The sequence below is a fragment of the Camelus ferus genome, chromosome 7 (assembly GCF_009834535.1).
Source record: "Camelus ferus isolate YT-003-E chromosome 7, BCGSAC_Cfer_1.0, whole genome shotgun sequence".
Classification (NCBI taxonomy): Eukaryota; Metazoa; Chordata; class Mammalia; order Artiodactyla; family Camelidae; genus Camelus; species Camelus ferus.
Genome location: NC_045702.1, coordinates 70,369,303 through 70,390,830, shown reverse-complemented (window position 1 = coordinate 70,390,830; position 21,528 = coordinate 70,369,303). Strand labels below are relative to the sequence as shown.

Sequence of the window (21,528 nt, the reverse complement as noted above, 5' to 3'; positions counted from 1 at the left end):
CTTATTTCATCTCCCCAATAAAATGAACCCTCCAGCGTACTGTCCAGTCTTGTTCTGCTCTTGTCTCCCACTATCTCCAAAAGTGATGGAGGTATCTGTCATTCTTTCCACAAAACCAGCACTTCTCCAATTTTCTTACTGCACCCTCTTTCTGTAATTTCATTACTCATCACCAACTGTACAAACCTTACCTAGACTCATATATTTAGCTACAATAATACCATCTTTCTTTCTTTCTTTCTTTTTCTTTTTAAACCATCTTTTTAACCTGACTCTAATCTATTCCCACAGATATGGGCTTCTTTTTTTCTTAATTTCCAGAGCTCTTATCATTTTTCTCGTTATATTTATCACATTTTGTCTTGGAATATTTTTACCTTTTTCTTGTTAACATAACTATTAATTTCATTAGTATATATTTTGATTCTGCTATGCGCAGAGATTATAAACAAATACTGAGAATTAAAAGGTGGGTCACTTTTTATTCTCAAGTCAGTAAAAACACTGTTCTCTGTATTCACTGACTAGCCACTTCATGTGCCTCATTTGTTTTCTTTTTTTTTTTTTTTAACTTCGTTTCTGCTTGTAGAACAGCATATTTAGAAGCAAAATCTTTTCCTACTGTCATCTGTGCTATCAGTAAGGACCTTAGCAACAATGCAGACATGCTGGTTAATGAACTTCTGGTCATAGGAAATACAGCAGGGCACAGTTATTGACTCGTCCTATCACACTGTCCTGTGATGGATTTGGATATATGAAACATTTTGACCACAGCTTTGGATGACCATGTGACCTTAAAAAAATATGTGATGTCAGGAAGGAACACTGGACAATAATTTTAGTTAGGGCTTGAGGTAAGCAAGCTTCACTTTATCTTTCTTAGCATGCAAGGCTGCTGCTAACAGTGCCTATTTTTCTTCTAACTTCCTGTATATGTTTGTTCTACAAGAACCAAATGATAAGTACTTCTAAATGGATTGCATTCTGCCCTTCGGGTTCATCACTGCATTCAGAAAAGGAGTATCAGCATATAATTGAACTCCAAGTAGGAAAAGGGGTTACTGAATCAGTATTTACTTTCAGGACTTAGTATTTTAATTCTTTAGTAAAATTGTTAATAAAGTCTTCCCATCAAGTTAAGCATATGAATACATCTTAGGTATGGATAATTACTATTTATAACTTTCACACCAGGAAAGTGAAAATTACTTTAAAAATTTTGGCCCTACTGACATTTTGAGCTGAATTACTATGTGTGTGTGTCTGTGTGTGTCTGTGTCTGTGTGTGTGTGTGTGTACACGTACGGGTAGGGGCAGATTTGTGCATGGTGGGATGGGGATGTTTAACAGCATCCCTGGTATCTGTTGATTAGATGCCAACAGCCCATTACAGTCATGAAATCACTAACATCTACAGAATTCCCAAATGACCTGAGGGGAAAAAATCACCCTCAGCTGAGTACCGCTGCTTTAAAACGCGACGGAATACCTATACTAAAGTTTCAGCTGTGCAGTGGACAACTTACCATGTTTTTGTTACTTCACACCAGATTCGATCACTTCAGTAGCCTGTTTCCATAAATATTTGGGGTTGAATTTTGAGCAAGAAATTATCTACAAAGAGGTGATTAGGTTTGGGATTGCTGCAGGGTAGGATAAGATACTTGTTTAGCTAATTGAACATTATCTATGACTTTTTTTGAGTCTGGTTTTAGTGACTGAGGCTGCACATGCTTTTGCTAGCTGAACCCTACTTTAAAAATACTTTCTTCACAATTCTCATTCTAAATCTGCAGTAATAGGTACCAATTCATGTGAGTTTAGTATTTTTTACATAAAAATTCAAAAAGTTATCAAAATGCCCTTCAAATCTAGATTCAGGGTTTGAAATTCCACATTCTCAGCCGCAACTAGAAAATAACACTTTACATTTGTGGTTTCCTATTACACACAAGTCTAGGTTTTTATGTAAATTCCTAAATTTCAGCAAAGGAGGTTGTGATAGAAGAAATTTTCAGAAGGTTTAGCAAGAGGAAAAGAGAAATGTAACATAGAAAGAAGCAGAATTCAGTCATGTGCTTTTGTTATGAGTCTTTGGTTGAAGAGCCTCTTACCAGTGCATCCAGGTACACATTTGTCCACTGCACTTGCTTGGCTTTGTCTCCTGCTAAAACCATTGGTCTTCCCAGAACATCCAAATATTCCTATTTAAAGATATATTAAAAAAAAGTTAAGTGGCTGAAAACCAGGAATCCTATGTTAGAAAGTCTCCACGGAGAAAAAGTTATCTAAGTTAAAAGTGAAAAATGAAGATGGAATCTAAATTATTAAGAGAATAAGTATATAACCATTCAATTCCTACTTTGGATACTCTATAAATGGTATGTCTACATACTCAGAATCAACAATATTTGACTTATATTATTTACACAATGTATCTACTCCAGTTTTTTTCAAGTAACAAAACATTCTCTTTCTGAGCTATAGCCAACGATAAGTGAAATACATTCTTTGTGAATCGTTTTATGTTAATCTAAACTATTTAAGGCTCTGTGATTTACTGTATGGAATTGTACAAATTTGAAATAATAAAGCAATCACACACTTGTTTTCATATCAGAGACTGTTTGGCTGAAATTCAAAACTACATTTAAACATATCAAAAAATAAATGAAGTACTGTGCCAAATCTAGACATCAGACTCCAATGCAGCTGCTGTTTCATTTCAAAATTCAGTGCATTCAGTACTCATTTCCGCAAATGCCATGTTATTTGTGCTAGATTTAGACTTAGTCTACTTTATAGGCCCTCAATGATGTTTAAAATTGAGTAATGATTTTAAATAGCAAATTATGAATATTTAAAAATAATATATTTGAGTTAACTTGTTTCAATCTACCTAGTTCTCTAAGAAGCATGTTTTCACCCGAATGACTGTAGGAAAAATCATCCCTTTGTTGTAAATTGTAATAATTATTGTTTACTTTACTATGTTGTACTTACAACTTGCAGCAACTCATTTAACTGATTTGCAATAGAACCAAGTTCAAATTATATGATGACATTGTTACTAAACTGATTTTATTTATTTTCTATGATTTTTCTACCATCGAGAAGAAAAACATACTCATATTTCTTTAATCTGAGTTTTGACTGTCTAAAAACACTTGGAACCTTAATAAAATAAAAAAATAATACATTACCATGATATTCATCACTTTATACAAAAGTAACTTTATGAATTACTTATTCATTTTCACCTGTTTTCTCCACATATTGAGCATATTTAAAGCATAAAAGAAATAGCCTGAAAAAAATAATTTAAACAAATTTTAAATACCCATACCTGAGTATTGATTCTTATTGCTCCAATGGACGGAATTTCATAATAATAACCTGCAATATACATATATACAGATTTATACATACAAATATTATAATAAAATAAAGGGCCATAAAATTATTTTATGGTTTTGTAGGAAAAAAGAGCATTTTTTCACTTATTATTGAACAAACACTAAAATCTCAATACCACTGATAAATACAGAAAATGTTTGATTGCTTTGAGAAATTTCACTACATTTCTTAGACTATATAAATTATTATTTTTCTACAAAGCAGTCGGAAATCTAGTATCCTTAAATTTTTTTTCCATTGGAGACATTACTAACAATGCACAATGATGACTATCTAACAATAATTATATTTATATAAAATATTTGCCTAAATGTAACTGTCAGAATAGATTGTTTCTTTTTACTACAATGTGTTCACAGTTCATTTTTTAAATAACACTGTTTTTTTCCTGAGTATAAAGGAAATATGGGTTCACTACACAAAATCTAACTTACCTAGGTAGCAATGTATACGACATTTAAAAAACCAATACTTTATCCACTCAGGGAAAAAATGTACATATAATGTCAAACTTTTGGATATCTAAGTTCTACATAACTCAGATATTCTTTCATTCATAATCCTTCACATAAGTTACATTTGATAAGCTCATTAGTATCATTCAGTAAGATGTACCCTTTTATGAATGTACAATACTACGATTAGATGTCTGAATTTTTGTGTAACATTATTGTCAAAGTTTCCTGTATGTGTGAGTTTTCTCCATAGAAAATATCTTCAGCATCTTATTCTTGCCTCAGATCCTATAAAAATTAGCTACAACTTCAGTATTATAAATGATATTACATAGAACTAACAACTAGCAAGTTCTTCTCCTTATAATAAAATGTGGTCAAGTAAACAGATCCGTTACCTTTATTTTCACAGGCCATCCACTGAATAGGTCCTCTGTCATAATTATGCTGACCAACTGAAAATGTGAACACACGTACCTGGTGAATTAAAAAATAGGTAACCGTTAGGCTGCATAAAACTGAATTAAGTGGCAAAGCAAAAGAGCTAAAATAAAACATAAATAAAAGCATGTTTTCAGTTAATTAATGTGACTAGAACAACTGAAGCAAGTAAATCACTCAGGAAGGCATCAGAGAGAAACCACCTAATCTACTCTAGAGACATCAGTTACTAAACTGAAGTCAATACTTGGGTGCCCTGTACCACAGCCCAATCCTGTGGCAAGACTGTGACTAAGGTTTCATTAGTAGAAATGGCCTCTTTCAGGTTGACCCCAACTTCACCTGTCTCACCTGGTAAAAACATATTATTTCTACATCTAGTCACTGCAAAAAAAAAAAAAAAAGGTCCTATTTCATAGGAATGAGGTATTACAAAAATATATATAGAAAGGAGGTCATTATACTTTCAGTTGCTTAGGGTAACTATACTTAATGATAGTTTCACTACTTTCACACTAGGGAAGTATTTAGGATGCACATGTATGATTATGATGTTACTCATATTACTTACTTTCTACAAAAGATGACTAGTATATACAAATAAATATTTTAAGTTCCTAGGGTATTTTAAAAGAATCAAAATACTGACTATTTCTAATATAATATACAAATATTTAAAAATTCAATGGAAATATTTTTTAATTATAGTGATTTAAACACTCATTAGAAGCCACTGAATTTAAATAATACTATAAGGGTTTGGAAGATAAATTCAATGATATCAACAAATATTTAATAAAGCGGCTGTTTAACATATACTGATTTTTACCAGTTTAGTAATCTAAGTAAATCAATACTCTACGCTCAACATTTTAGCTTTTTCTCAAGATAAACAAGCAGAAAAACACTTTTCCACGAATTCACATTCTGGTTTGAACTATGTTAAGAGCTTTTCCCTAATTCATGTCGATTGACTGTTTGAATTGCCATTTTCTAACTGTTTCGTCTGCTCCATCTTTTGCACATGACTGCAGAACACAAATCTCAAAAGAGACTTCACATCTGTTCTCTGTTCTTTCGCTGGTCTTGGCCACACAGAGCTCACATCATAACAATCCCTGCCCCAGAATGTACACTGGGGATGCTGCTGCTTCACTTGTAAAGTTTCACGTGAATCGCCCGTAAGCCGTATGGGATTGCCTTCGTTACACACGAAGCCATTTGGTGAACCCATCGGAGTTTTAATCACCTCAGATTGTCAGGACAAACGACTGGTTCTAGGTTAACAGAAACTGGTGACACCTACCCCTCTCTCTCCTATCCATCAAAATGCAAAATGCACTTTCATTTTCTTAAAATCTTCAATTGGGTCATTGAGGGGGTTTGTCTACGTATTTCAATGCACTGTGACTGCTCACATAGTTACACTTACTCCTAAGTGGGAATATTTTTATAAACAGGTTGGCCACCCTACTGATAATTCAATTTAACTTCCCTACCTTAAACAATTGTCACATGAATTCAGAGCAGGGAAAAAACCCAGATGCTCGAGAAAGCACTTGGGATCTCCTTCATAATGAACATTTGAAAGCAAGTCTCCAACTTTCAATTTAAAGCACTGCTTTGTCTAGTTGTTCCTCCTACCACCACAGTGCTCTAGTTAAATGCTTTCCCTAAAATACTTTTCAGCACAAAGAAATAAGTGAATAAGACTAAATGAATTACTGTAACTACATCCCTGGAAGCCAAGTATTTCTAATAACATAGAGGCTACTCTTAGACACATACCATGTGATTACTTTGACTGATGTTATTCATCAAGTAGTCCAAATAAACATAACTCAGCCAAAACACATACCAGTTTAAAAGAAATGAAAAAAAATTGTTGCCTTATTTGTTTTACTACAAAAGTTTTGCCTGATCCCCAAGGTTTGCCTACATGGAGACCTCAGAGGTTGTCTAAATTAAGGAATTCAGATTCACAGCTGGGTGTCAAAAGTGCACATTCTGTCACAATTAATTATAATTTTATAAAATTTTAATACACACTAGGATTTTTCCTTCTCTTTTTGCCCATTTTTCAAATAGGGCCTTGGCTTTTGAACATTAGGCTGCATCAACTGATTTAATTATTCCCTAACAGCAAATGTATAATTTATATCTTTCCTCGATTTCTGTTTGCCTTGCCGTAGACAATTTTAAAGACACTATTTATCTGAAACTTTCCTCCCAGTGGTTATGAAAATTTTAAGAATTACAAGTTCAACCTTTCTGTACGTTCTCCAACTGCCTTCCCATTACAACAGTTACAAAATCTTTCTAATATATCTAAGATGCTTACTTTTCTCTTGGTGGATACACATACATACACACATACACATAAAACACATGCAAGTCTATATTTAATCATTTATGGATTATTTTAGAATTTTCTGAGATGATTTCATTAGTATACATTTGGCTCAGAAAATTTATTAGAAATCACTCAAACTTTTAAATTCTTTACATGACAGTGAAAACACTTGACATAAATCTGATTTCAATCCCAGGTGTCATATCCACGCTGAATATGGCTTCGCTTTACACATTTTAGCTAATTACAATAATAAGGATTTTAACTTCACTGATTTTATAAGCGGGTGTGATGCACACTTCATAGTGCACGTCCGCAAGGAACTGGTGAAATTTGGAAGATGATTTTTGCACCTTAACTTTCCACTTGCAGTTTTGGATAGTTTGGTTTCTCCTAATCCACACACTATATTACTGCCACCCTGTGGAAGAGTTATTGAACTAACTGTAAAATCCCAGATGCCAAATCCACAGAGATGACTGCTAGCCTCTCATTATTCTACAGCTTTCCACTTCTTTCAGTTTACCACTCTTGCTTAGCCATCATCAGGGGGAAAGGGGAAAGACCTCTTGAAACATGCACAACTTAGAAATTATGGTAAATTGCATTTTCAAAGATGTGTATTTTTAGAGTTCTTTTCTTGTTTAGAGTTCTTGTTAGTGTATTTACAAAGTTTTACAAAAAACAAATAAAATGACATAAAATAACTCAAAACACTCGTTATGAAGTCACACAAGCTAAATATTTCATTTACAGTCTCCACTAAGCAAATTACTTACTTTAAATCATGCTGCCAATAAAGCAAAGTCAACTTTTGTGGAGGAAAATTCCTTTACTCATGCCTGATAGAACATTTATAATCACAGCACTACATTCATGTAACGACTGTGTACTGGAAACTTTCTGTTCTAAGGGCAATGTTCCCAGAACATGTGTTAAATGGTCCTCAACTAATCTAGGTGACTTTAGATAGGCTCATGGTTCAGACTGTTCACTTCAGTGAGGGTCCTATGTGAAACCCACACAGTCATAGATGGCTTGGAAAAATATTTTTCATAATGTTGGAGCCCAGGTCTTCAGCAGAAATAACATGGAAAGGTAGTATTGAATAAACACTGGATTGGCTTTAAACAGTTTCAAGACTGCACTACTGTATCTATTATGGTACTTTATACATAAATGGAAAATAAATATTTATTAAATGACGGAAAATTGAATAGCTAAATGAGTGGTCTCAACATTTTCCCAGAGACATCTAAGACAAACTTTAGTATCATCTGACACATAAGTCAGTTCATTACAAACACAGCAGAGACAAAACTAGACTCACAGTTGTCTTGCCTTTTATAACCTGAGCTGTTTCATTACACTTACATCATACTAAATTCTTAATTGTTTTATTTTATGTTATGCAGACTTACTCAAAGGAATTGAGCAAACTTCTTCAGGCAAACTGAAGTATACTTTGTGCACCTGTATCATTTATGTACTGTGTTATTCCTAGAGAATGACAACAATTCTCATGCTTATTGACTCATGCTTAATTATATAAGAATATTCAGAAAAGAAATAGTACTTTGAAACCATATTTAATAAAACTAAACTTAGAACAATTAAAATCAGTCTTTACTGTCAGTTGCAAATTTACATAACTGTTCCTTCAGTTGTTTCAAAAAATCATTCTTTTCCTCTGAACAGAACACTCTAATTCCAAAAATGTGCAATTGATACGTGAAGTCTGGCCTGCCTGATCAGAGAAAAATTTACTAATAGCAAATTTTGGTTATTTAACATGCATTATTGATCTGTTCCTTATAATACACCACTGATTTACAACTTCAGCCTTCAGTTTTGGACTCCTGTTAATCTGTTTTTTATTTTGTTTTGTTTTGTTTTGTTTGTTGGAGACTAAAATACTTGTCTTCAATTAAGATTTTTCCAAAGCCACAGGGTCAACCTATTTTAAAAAACCATAGGAATTTCTTGTTTCCCAGCAGAACCCAGTTACTGGAAACTGTCACCTCAACAATTATCAGTTACCCAGAGTTCAAGTTTAATTTGCAATAGGCAAATCTCCAAAGAATAATGGAAATGAGACTATGAAGAAAGCCAATAAAACTAAAATAAAAATTTCAGCTATCGAATCATGTTAGAAAAATGATGTCAAATTTTATTAATTTACTGTGTGTACTAAAATTTTTGGCATTAAGCCTATAAAAATATTAGACTGGACTGAGTATTTTAGGAGAAAATTCTACAGCGGTTTCCATAATTCACAAGTGTAGTAGAATCCAGAGTGTTTAACCCACATCTCTAGTTTTATAGCATTATGAAATAAATAAAAGTGTCCAAATTCACCCTTCACACTTAATTCATTTTATAAAACCCAAAGATCTGAAAGGTTCTTGCAAGCCTGCAAAGATTTGATGGCTTAGTTTAATCCATCTTAGCCCCTCAAGGCTGTGAGAAGCATGTCCCTTAGCAGCAAAGCCTGGCTCTCTGACAAGAAGGAAAGATCCTGGGTGGGCAAATGATGACTGGCGTGGCTGCAAGGCTGTCCTGAAGAGAGAGACAGATGGCCAGCCAGGCGCATTCCACATGAGGTTACGAAATTGGGACTGTAGATCATTTCAATTATTGACTTTGACACTTAGTAGCGGTATGACTTTCAACAAGTTACTTAACTTCTCAAATTTTGGTTTTCTTATTTCCAAAACAGAGATGATGGTAACAATAAAAATCTTTCCTCATATGATTATTCCAGTTGTGAATGAAGTGATACAGGAAAAGCTTTCCTATTATATGGAAAATTATAAGCACAATACACATTAGCTATGGTGATAAAGATGACCACGATGATGGTGATACAATGTCTTCTATCAGTCAAACGATCGGAAATCAGTGAGGTAACATTTGCCATGAGTGGGATGTTAGCCTTTCAAGCCTCAAAAAGAACATAAAATAACTTGAAATAACACCTTCCCAGAGGAACACATTTGGCTTGCCTTATTACATTTAGCAATAAACTCTAAAGAAAGGAAGCCAATATTGTCTAAATGCCATTGTGTCCACGTAAGGTATGCCTGTATGGGATTTCCCAGGGTCTGACAAAGGCAAGAAGTTAATCAACGACTGTTGAATTTGTTTAAGTAAAACAAAACAACTTTAAAAAAGGACACGAAAATGCAGTAGGTTTTGCCTAGATGACCATCAAAAGCCAAGCTGACATTTTTCTCCTCTCTCACATGTCTTGCATGTGGGTGCACAACACAGATGCAAGCTCTGGGATTACGCTGGTGTTTGACACCTTTAAGAACAATTATAATGAATCATCCTTGCATTATCAGATTATAAGGAAGCAATTTCGGGGTTGCCCTTCCCTCTGCATACATTTTTAACTACTTGATAAAGGAGAAATATGCAATGAGCACATCTTATTTCCAGGCAATTTATAGCTCTGCAAAGACTATCACCAGCAGAGAGGTCACAAAATAAACAATACACTCTTTTGTTTCGGGTGTTCTTCTTGGGTAATGCTAAATACTTCACTGACACTAATAATGAAAACACTCATGAAAAACCACATGTAGGACTGATTAGAGTGAATGCAGAGAAGCCATCAATGTAATCATTTTTTGTATAAACTTAAGCCCCCTACTTACTTACAAGGTGACACATGCAAGCGTAGAGCATTAATTTTACTACACAAAACAAATGGTTGCTTTCAGTTATTTTCTTTGAGGAGAACAAACCTTTTGAGTTCTTCTACCACTGATGAGTGTTTTATTGCTTCCCTTAGGAGCTTCTGTACTCCATGTTTATGTTTACTTACTTATGTTGGACATTATCAGTGAACAGTTAGCAACCACTGTACATCAAGCCCTTCCTAGCATCTAAGGCTTCAGGGCTACGTTTCACAACTAACACAACACTGACTTCATGGAACTTTCAATAGAGGAGAGTTCATGATAACAGATGAATAAATAAACAATGAAATCAATGAAAAATGGTAATCTGGCAGAAAAAGAGCAAAGAGGAAAGATGGTGCTGAAATAGAGGATGATAAAGATGGTGTGTGGGGGAAAAGGACCACTCTAGAAAGAAGGAGCAGGGAGACCTCCCTGCGGAGCTACATGGAAGGCAGAGTTCTGAATCTGAGAAGAAGATGGCCACAGAAATAGCAGAACAGAGTGTCTTTTCTGGTAAAATGACTTAACACACAAAAAAGGCAATCCCAATTCTAACTGGTACAATTCTATCTAGACCTTATTTCAAGTGCATTTTCTCCACTCTATGGCTTCTGTCACGTGATATACTTTCTGCTTAACGTAATACTTAGTCTCGATTTTCACCACATTTGTTCTAGCTATTAAATTAAGGACTCTGTACAATGTATAGAAGTAATATTACTCAAACTTGAAGCAAACATAACTGATAATATTTTCCTTACTTTGGGGAAAGAATTATCAATATTAATTTTATTCTAAGAAAAACAAACATAAATAAATCTGTCAGAGAGAAGGACATATACACACATGCACATGCATGCATACAATGCGAATTTTACAGTGATAATTTATTGGCAGGGCCAATGTTACTTGCAATTAGTGTTTTCAGCTATACAGTAGCTCTAGCATAAGTAATATATTTGGTTTTTATGAATGCAGGTAGACTTCCTATTCTAAAGCTAAAAAAGAAACTGTTGAAAGTACCAAAATACCTGCAATGAAACTTTTTAGAAGCAGTGCATTTGGTAAACAGTATTATATATATTTTACAAGTCTGAATGCCCTTCATTATCGTACGTCTGACTTAGTCCTTCCAAAGGCTTCACTGAAGGCAATGAATGATCTTCCCTACCATCTGTTGAAAAAGCAACTGACAATTTTTACTCCTATTGTATAAAACACACATGCAGATTCAAGCATCCTGATTTGCTTTAGATTTCTGTAGGCTATAGATGATTTCTCTCTATTTTCAATCCGACAGAAAAATACGAGAGACTTTGCCTATCATTTTTTAAAGAAGTTTTACAAGTAATGCATCTATTGTCAGAATCTTACATTTAGCTATGCATCCTTTAATTTGAAAATTATTCTGTATCTATATGTTTCTTCCCATTTGTTCTTATCATTCAGTATACTAGTTATTTTGAAAATTTCATTTTATACATTTTGAATGCCTTTTTATCTTCAACTGGTTCTGAGAATTCAGCTCAGAATCCAAGAACGATTTTCCAGCCGGCTAGACACTCTTAAGTGACGACTGCTAACCAAGCCCTTTGCCATTCTACAGAAAATCAAATATCTTTACTTTTGCTAGGCCTGGGAATTATCTTTCAACTCTGTGTCTGGTTTTACTTTCTTTTATTCATTTGTTTGGACTCTAGGATGGAGCTCATTTTGATTTTGGCACCAGTTTTGAGGAAGTCTCGAACACACGGGTGAGCCCTAAGGAATGGCGTGGCTGCAGGTAAAGATTAGACAGTGAATGAGTGTTAATTTGGAACAGCTGTGTGAGGAGATGACCATGGACTCAGGTTTCAACTGTACCTATCTATAATCAGGTAGATTGATTCCCACGAGTAATACATTTCCAAAGAACCCAAACATTTTGTTCTAATTCTCAAACCTTTTGGCCTCATTAGCTTCTGCTGTGTATCTGCAGCCTCACTCATCAGCTCTCCGGATGTACCGTGTCACACCTACCTGGGTTGCTGTGAATGATTTCTGGTGTCATTCTGGATGAAAAATGAGTGTACATGCAGCATTCAGCAGCCACATTAAAGCCAAGCAAGAGGCTTGGGGAAGAAGTAGGATTCAAATAGTTGCTTTCAGATTTTTTTTTTCCTCTAAAAGCTCTCTAACCTTTGGGACTTTGTAATTTTCATATTTTTAAGCTACAAGTGATTTTTTTTTTTTTACAGAGTATGCTTTAAAATACTGTCATAATCAAACAGAATTTTTAAGCGTATGGAAAATTTGTAGCTTACTATCAAATTCCAGTTTTACACATTGGCTTTTGGAAAGATAAAGTGGCTAGTGAAGCTCAGAGTTGATAAATTTACTATATAAGGAGTATGATTTTTGCAGGTAAAGACTTGGTCTGTCATACACATTTTTAGATGACAAAGATAGCTAATGATCTTCCATATCACTTCATGTGGGCCGCAAATCTCAGACTGCATGGGCGACTGCAAGGTAGGGAAGTCTGAATGAGGCAGGAAGTTAGAAACGGTTTGACAATTCATCCAAAACCATTTGAAGTCATACTTAAAGATCTGAAGCCATATTTAAAGAAAAAACCTTTCTTGCACGTATACACACTATTTTTAGTAGGTACATATACACACTATCTGCACACATATGCCCTTGGCATAAACAACAAACTATGTAAATGTTGTCTTGACAAAATACAAAATACACTCAAAAATAAGTGAATTTAAAGTGACTGCCTGCTGTCATCTATTTTCACTGTAGTAGATACAGAACATGAAAATACCAAGAGACAACCTTTCTGTTTGTTCAACAAAGTTTTCCCACATTAGAAAATTCGGGAAGCCGCTGAACTTGGAAGCAGAGTGCGTATGAAATGCAGTACAGCGATGGTTCCAGAAATATAATTCCTACTTGTCCAATTCAGAAATTTGTGATCTGTATCTCTCTCAATCCCTCCTCTTTTAAGGATTTGCATCAATAATCCTTTCTCTGCTTTGCATCTATCAATTTTCTCTGTCTTGTATCCCTTTACCAACCTACAATATAGAATAATGACTCAGCTCTTCCATGTTTTAAAAAAACAAAACATAGACATGCACGTGTGTGTGTGCACAACTTGATCCAGAGTTATCTTTTTTCCCCTAATATTCCTTAGCATATTTGCAAAGATTTAAAAAACATTACTTTATGTTCAGATTTCTACTTCCTTATCCCTCCAACACTTCTCAACACCTTTTGCAATTTACTCACATCACTTTACACAGGAGAGCTAAGCCCAAGTTACACACACAGTCCCTTGTTTCTGGAGATACAATGGACAGAAGGAATATCCATTTATAAATATATGTGTATATATCTGTGTACGTATGTACATCTATAGATCAGAGTATGTATCACAGAACTTCGCTATAGCCACTGACATTAGAAACACAGAAAAAATACAGTATTTAATTCCAAAAACATCTTAAATTTCCTTACACAACCATAACATTTATTTTTACATCATAGACAGTAAGCACTATCTCCCTAATTTTCACAGTTGCTTTGGCACTTTCAGAAAGTCTATGTCCTTGGGAGAAGTGTGCGTCGTCTAAGCACAGCAGCTTTTCTAGGCAAACAGCAGGACTGTTCAGTAAGACTAGATTCATCACTTTTGTAACAATGAACATGATCTGAATCATTTATTATGTGGTTTCGCATGTCACAAAATACCTTTGTTTAAAAACTTGACTTTCCATAAAAGGTGAAAGGGATGAGAAGCAGTGTCTCAAAATGACAGTATTTAGCTTGGACATTTTCAGGATGTATACATAGAATATATATATGGCTTTAAACTAGTAAATCCTTCATTTATTCAGTCAACTGAACAATTTGTGAAAACACAGGGTAGAATACAATTGCTTTCCTTATGACATAAAATGTCTTCTATTTAAAAAACAGGAAAAAAATAAATTTATGACATGCCTCAACACGTGTTATTGTGTTAATTCTGTATCCTACGTACGATTGTATAGGTTCCAAGTATTTTATTAATAAATTAGTCATAAGGTACTTATGAATCTCATAAAAAATATTGAGTATCTTTAGTTCAGCCATGGGCTTATATTCCATAATCTTCATGGCTTTCTAATCAGCACAACAGTGTTTTAATCCAAAAATGTCCTCCCTTACCACCTGAGCCACTATCTCGTTAAAAACTACCTACATTAGGATTAAATTTAAAATACTATAAAAATTACACTCACTTTTTTGTCTTTGTTGTATTTGGCAAATATCTCCTGAGCTCTCTCTTCTCCTCCGTCCGTGAACAACATGATAATCTTATTGCAGTTGGCTCTGGAAACATTATACTGTATTAAAAAAAAAAAAAAAGTACATCATTCACAGTAAGAGCAGGGGGTACATAAGCAGTATGGAAAGAGCACACACAGGTTGCAAGTAATGACCAGAGTATCTGCTCAGTAACTACATTCTAAGAACCAGTTCCTGGATCAAGCCGGACCTGCCTCTGCCACACACACAGAGGCTCTGCCTCATCTGCAACATCCACAGGTCTCCCTTCTTTCGGGTCTTTGATCCAGTATCACTCTCTCTACGAGGACTTTCCCGACAATTACGTTTTCAATTACAATCTCTCCTCGCAGATTGTATTTTACTTCCCACCATTTCACCCTCATGTATGTGTAGCATATATTTTATCTGTTTTTTTATTACTGGCTTCCCCCAAAAGAAGGTAATTGCCTTTAAGGCATAAAGTTTTGCCTTTTTGTTCAGGGTGGTTTCCTTGCCTTCATGGGTATCTCAGTGGCTGATTATTAAATGGGTTTTAAATTAATTAATGGCTATGATGTTAATTTAAGCCCAAATAATTTATACCAGAAACAAAGTAATATTAACAAAAATGTGCACACTTTGTCACATGTATTTTCACTCCATTTACAAACATCTGTTCCTCTCTTCCCTCCTTCTACATCCTACGTTTATTCACTTTACATTCCTGAAATTGCAATGTTGATCCCTAACACCCAGCACTCTTTCATATCTTTTTAAATGTCAACAGCTATTTCCAGAATATTCTCCTATCTGCTCTCAACCTGCCACACATATACTCATCCTGAACGACTCCATTCCCATGGTAAATCCTCTCTCAAACTTTCATTAAGGTCCCAAAAGAGTTGGACTTAGGAAAATAAGATTAGCATCAAAGGGCCACTAAAATGCATAATTAATTTAGAAAGCTGGACTTCTTTGAGGTTTGAAATTATAATCTCAGTCTTTCTATTGTTATAAAATGTGTCTGCAAAAGTGTTGAGAATAAAAGATCACATTAATTTATGAATGTTCAGCTTCTTTGAAAATGTCATCACTCTAGTTCAGTGATATTCAAAGGAGATACCAAGTGAGGCTACTCTGCACTTTTAACCCTCTAATTGCCCCATTAAAGAAAGTAAGAAAAAATATCTGAAATTCTAATAAATATCTTTCAGCCATTCAAAATATTATCAATTCAACATCAAACCAATATAAAAATCATTAACATAAAAACTATTTTTTTTTCTTTCATAGTAAGTACTAAAATTTTGGTGCGTCCTTCCAACACAATTCAGTTGAGACGAGGCACCTTTCAAGTGCTCCATACCCACGTGGAATTGTGATCATGGTTACCATACTCAGGAGCACAGCCCTGCCTGGTCTTTAAATAACTAATATATTCTTAAAAATCATTAATTCGCCTGTAGTGTTTAAACTTATTCAAGGTTTCTATTCTCATTTCTCAAAGAAGATAAATATCATTTCCTGTTGTAAAAGTTAATGAGGACAACATTTTGCTTTAGTGCCGGAAGGATCCTATTTCACATAACCTTACCCCATTGACTAGGCCATTAGACTTCTGGCAGTTAAAACTTTTAACCAAGCATTGTGAAAACTCAAATACTGACTAACACAATGTTTATCACATTCAAGCACTCTTACCTTTGACGATACTTATCTCAAAATTTGACCATAAAAAAGTTACATATTTTACCCTCAAAATATTTCTGTGAAAGGTGTTGAAATCCCTTAACTAAAATTAATTTCTCTGACGGACGACGCCTCTTCTATGTGCATACGTAAAATGGGTGAGCTAATGTAACCACAGGACTGCTTCAAGGTGGCAGAGTACAGCCTTCACAACAGGACTTGGCTTCATTTTCTGAAGGAGTGGAGGTATTATTATTATTATCACTAAATGCAAATATCAAAGCGAGTCAGCACGTTGGGTCGTGTCAATCATTTGCAGGATACCGACAGAAGGAAGAATACAGAAATGTTTTGTTTTTGACATCATTTTCCCTTGAAGTCGATGTCTCAGGACTTGGGGTACAGTGGAATATATCACAGCTAATTTTCAATGGGTTTGCAACTATCTAAAGAATCACAAAGTCACAACCATTATACAGAACTGACTTGTAAGGAATTAAGCAAAGGAAAGCGCTTGCTTATGTCAATACAACACAATGAGTATGGGTGCTAATTTACTTTAACATGGTATTTCACAACACACTTTGTTATATACCCCCATGTGGCCAGTCATAGCATAGCGTCTATCATACATGCACTCAATAACACTGCTTTTTGAAAAACGCATGCCAATATATTTGGCAATACTTCATGAAACACTAACTGACGACTATTTCAGATCTTACCGTCTAATTCTACTGACACCTGCTTCAGTGATGTTGCAGGGGTAAACCTTGGAAGGACATACAAAAAGCAAGGACTGGCACCGTGTAATAGAAGACTAGAAGCATTTGAAAGAGATAAGAAAACACGCTTCAACTCAATAAGGCAACCCCTGGCATGTGGGAAAATTATTTTAAAAGGAGGAATTGCAACACAAAAAGGACGTGTGGAAAGCATATGAGATTTACTACAGGAATAACTGAGAACATATTAAAAATCATTTACAACTTGGGTAAAAGCAGTAGGAGAGGCCAACAGGGGTTAAATCATATTTTATCAGCAACTAGTAATGAGTCTGGGACTTAACATGGCCCCGCTAGTATGACTGTTTCTGAAATAGTACATTAGGCTTGAAATCCTTCATCATTTCACAATTGACACTTGAATGGGAGGGAATCAGTGAGGCCAATTAACAATACTACGAAAAATAATTACAATTAGCCAAGATCTAAAAAATTTGATTATTAACTCAAGAGAAAAATATTTATTATTTAAAAAACAAAACCCTCACATTCCTTTACTACAGAAAGCATATACCTTACTCTCATGATCAATGACAGACTCTGTGGACATTCCTTCCACAACCCTAGTGAGGAAACCAAGGTAGAGAGGGGCTAGGTCCGTACATTCAACCATGGCAGTAATACTGCTTCATGAGAGATACAAAACTGGATGATAGTGTCTGCTGTCAAATAGTTCAAAGTGACACAACACAGGCAGCATGGCCATCTGGAAGTACTAGTCCACAGCATGAGACATGTTACACTGTGGAGGCGAAGGAGGGGTGCGCAGCAGCTGTGCCAGGCTCTAGCAGCCTAACTAGAGACATCGATCGGTGATTCACTCAAGGGCATCTTAATTGTGGAAGGAATTCCTGCTCTGGGATTTATCTTTTGGACCACCTTGCTGGTTCACCATTTGGACCCTTCTGTACACTTAGGAACAACCTGAAGACTCAAACTAGATAGTTAAAACTAAAATATCTCCAGAAACCATTCGATGATTGAAAGCACAAGTTTCCAAGTAATATGGTATTAATTGAGGTAAGAAAAAAGAAATGATATTCTAATTGTGCCAGCTAATTTTCCAGTGCTTATTCCAATTTAAATTAAACAATTACCTTACAAATATGTCTTTTAAACATAGTTGGACTTAAAAAAAAGGTGGGAAGAAAGATCTACAAGAAAATCTACATTTTGTATACCTTTTGAGTTTTGGATTTAAATATAAAAATAATTCAAAGATTTCTACTGCCTGGACACATCTTCTTTCTAAATGGATAAAAAACAGCACTGTTATCTAACCCTGGAGAGCAGTAACTACCAGGATATTGAAATTCAGACACTACAATTCATTAACAAAAGACAAAAGGAGACGGTATTGATACTTACATTAAGCAGCTGTTCAAAAGCAAAACTAAAGCCCTTCTTATAATCTGTGATTCCTTTTGCTGTGATATTATTCACCGCATCTTTCAGCACTTTCTTATTTCTTACATTTGCTTGGACAAGGTGCTGAAAACAGCTTACGTCCTGGGCATTGCTGTTAAACTGCAACAGATAAAAAGGTAAATACGTAAGTCAACATTACAATCAATCCTGTAATTTTCACTGAATTTGCATTATACTTCTCCATCCCGTTGCAACATTTTCTCTTTCAAAAAGAAAAGTGATTAGATTGGAAACAAAAATGCACTAAAGATCAAACAGTAATTGCCACCTAAGCCCCGAACTCCTACTGTCACCCTAGGCCTGTCACTTACCTTCCCGAACTACCTTGGTTTTCCTGATTATAAACTCGGGATTTGAGGTATGTGAGGTCCCTTCCAGCTCTCAAATTTTATGAGCACTTAGATTAAAAAAAAAAAAACCAAAAACCCCTCAACAATGAAATATATGCAGAATCCAGAAGTGTTATGCCGCCTGCACTGAACAGAGGGAGAAACTGGGCATTTTTACTTGCCTCGCATAAGGAAAAGTTACAGTGAGAAAATAGTACAATGAACTATGGGAAACAGAGGTTTAGTGAATTTGAAATTTGATGGTAGTCTCTCCTGGGGGTTAAACAGGAAAGCAGCCTGAGGGAATCAAGAACAACCAGTGGCCTTTTAGGAAAGTCACTCTAGAGCTTATGCACAGAACACAGCACAACCAGGGAGGCAGGGACAGGGCTGGCGGGTCCCTGCAGAGAGTCCTTATGCAAGTGATAAGGGCCTGAACAACAACAAAGAGGCCGTAGGAGGAAAAACAAACTCCAACAACACGTGCCCCAAACTGAAAATTCAAGAGTGATCACTAGAGTAATTTCACCCACCGTATAAAAAATATTCACACAGTTCATGGGGTATTTCCCATAAGATAAGAACTGCAGTACTGAGCTAGCATCAGGGTGCTAACAGGAGAGGGACCATCCTATCATGTATGAACTCTGCTATCTGTACAAGTCCCTTAGGCCCTGGGGGCCTGGACTGTCACACCTGCAAAACCAGACAAATAATGAAAACATACTTGCTAAAAGGTAAGCGGCTGGCCAGACAAAATGCTGAAAATACTTTCAGATCAAAAACATGTAATTAAACATCTTAACAGAGGAATCACAAGACAAAATGTAAATTTCACATAAGTGATTACATAATCTTATAACTATAATGCATCATTCATATTCTCTGAAGATCCCTGAAGCCTAATTATAAGGTGCACTGTACGATTCATCATTCACTAAGCCAGTACTTACCAGCAGCCTGCTGCATGTCTAGAGTTGTGGAAGGTGACAGTTCCGTAAATCATGCACACAGCACATATGTAAGCCCTTATATTGTGTTTACTATGTGTTGCATTTATTATTTACAAATATCAATCATTTCCTCTTTGAAAATGCCCTACAACCAAGTATTACTATTATCCATGAGAAACCTTAAGCATAGCTAATGACTTGTCCACAGTCACAAGTACAATAAGAAACAGAGTCAGGATTCAGACCCGCACTGCGGCAGGAGTCTGGGGTTTTACCTATTCCCACACTGCCTCTTGATACAGTACAATCAACCATGATTAGTTCTGTAAAGCAATCTAACACTATTCTCTTAAGAGGTAACATCTGGGGAATGGGTTCTACTTTGGACTGTGAGCAACTGGGGGAAAACTCCCCAAAGAAATGGCAGTTCCTGATATTCCAGAGAAATGCTTCATAGAAGATTATTTCAGGCAAACGGAACAACATGTGAAAAGGCCCTGATGTGACAAAAAGCTCAGTCACATATGAGGACTAATGAAGTGAAATGAGTTCAGGCAGGGAGACCGGGGCTCCAAAGGAAACACTGAAGAATGAGGCCATCTTATCAGATGGCCAGTCACAAAAAGTTTAAAGCCAAATGCAGAATAATTTCACCTAAAACTTTTAAGAGAAGCCTGAGCTGCTGTTTGGGAAATGGATTTAAGGTGAACAAAATTTAAAGGATAGAAAATAATCAGAAGGCCATTGCAGTAACCTAGCTGAACATACAAAGTGGCTTTGTTATTCATGAAGATGGTCAGAAAAGAGGAGCTCAAGACCTATATGGGGAAGGAATCACTAGGTCGTGGTGGTGGATTGGGTGTGGGCTGAGGAAGAGAGTGGGGTCTTGACTGGCTGCCAGGCTTCTGACGGGGGCATCTGGAGGCCGGAGGATGGAAGGAGGGACGGGTTCGGGGGCCCCAGAGCAACAGGAAGAGAAGCACAGAGTTTGAGTGAGGGTGAGATTTCAGTGTATGTGAGCTATGCAGATGGAGATGTCAGGAAATCATAACTTATAAATTGAGAGGCTCAAAAGAAGTCTTGACTACAGATTTAAAAAAAAAGGAAAGCTTCAGCACAGAACTATGGCTTAAAACTATGTGAGTACAAGTGATGCAGAGGAGGCGTCCCTGAGAAAACTGAGCAGGAGTAAGTTCCCATGGAGGCAGGAAGGAAATCAGGAGACAGGACTGCTTTGAATGATGAAAGACTAAAAACAGTCTCAAGAAGAACACATTGCAGTTTAGAGGCAGTAAAGATGAGAATGTACAATGCCCACTGAACTCATCCACATTTACATGTGCAGCACCTGGACTAGGGGGTGGAACCGGCTGAACAGCAATGGGCGTGCTGAGCCGTGCAGGGGTGCGTCTCAGAGCGCCTGGGCAGGAGGCCGGGAAGGAAAAGGGTGGTCCCGGCAGGTGTGGACTGGGGTCAAGGAAAAGGCTTCTTTAAAGTGAAGGGCAACTAGGGTAAGAGAGCTGATATTGACAGAGAAGGAAGACAAAGATGCAGGAATCAGAAAAGAGGTAAAAACCAAAATTCTTGTGAAGATGAGGAAGGACAGGATACAGATGGCCGGGAGAGGAAGGACCCATTAGGAAACCATGTATCGACTGCATTGTTCTAGGAAAGCAGAGTGGGG

The 21,528-nt window shown here is 35.9% G+C and overlaps 1 protein-coding gene across 12 annotated transcripts in view; it reads right to left on the bottom strand.

Moving 5' to 3' along the window:
* CACNA2D1 (calcium voltage-gated channel auxiliary subunit alpha2delta 1) overlaps positions 1-21,528 on the bottom strand; it is a 426,371-nt gene that overhangs the window by 60,978 nt on the left and 343,865 nt on the right. For 11 of the 12 annotated variants that reach the window (XR_004321587.1, XM_032484117.1, XM_032484116.1 and 8 more), the window contains 5 exons: positions 18,503-18,661; positions 14,633-14,737; positions 4,274-4,352; positions 3,350-3,399; positions 2,118-2,207 (listed from right to left, as the gene is read on the bottom strand). Coding sequence is in view for 10 of the 12 variants with exons in the window: in XM_032484117.1 (XP_032340008.1) it covers positions 2,118-2,207; positions 3,350-3,399; positions 4,274-4,352; positions 14,633-14,737; positions 18,503-18,661 (483 nt within the window). In the remaining 2 variants the exon portion in view is untranslated. Of the gene's footprint in view, positions 1-2,117; positions 2,208-3,349; positions 3,400-4,273; positions 4,353-14,628; positions 14,738-18,502; positions 18,662-21,528 lie in introns of those variants that run through there. The other variant, XR_004321588.1, reaches the window with a different exon arrangement.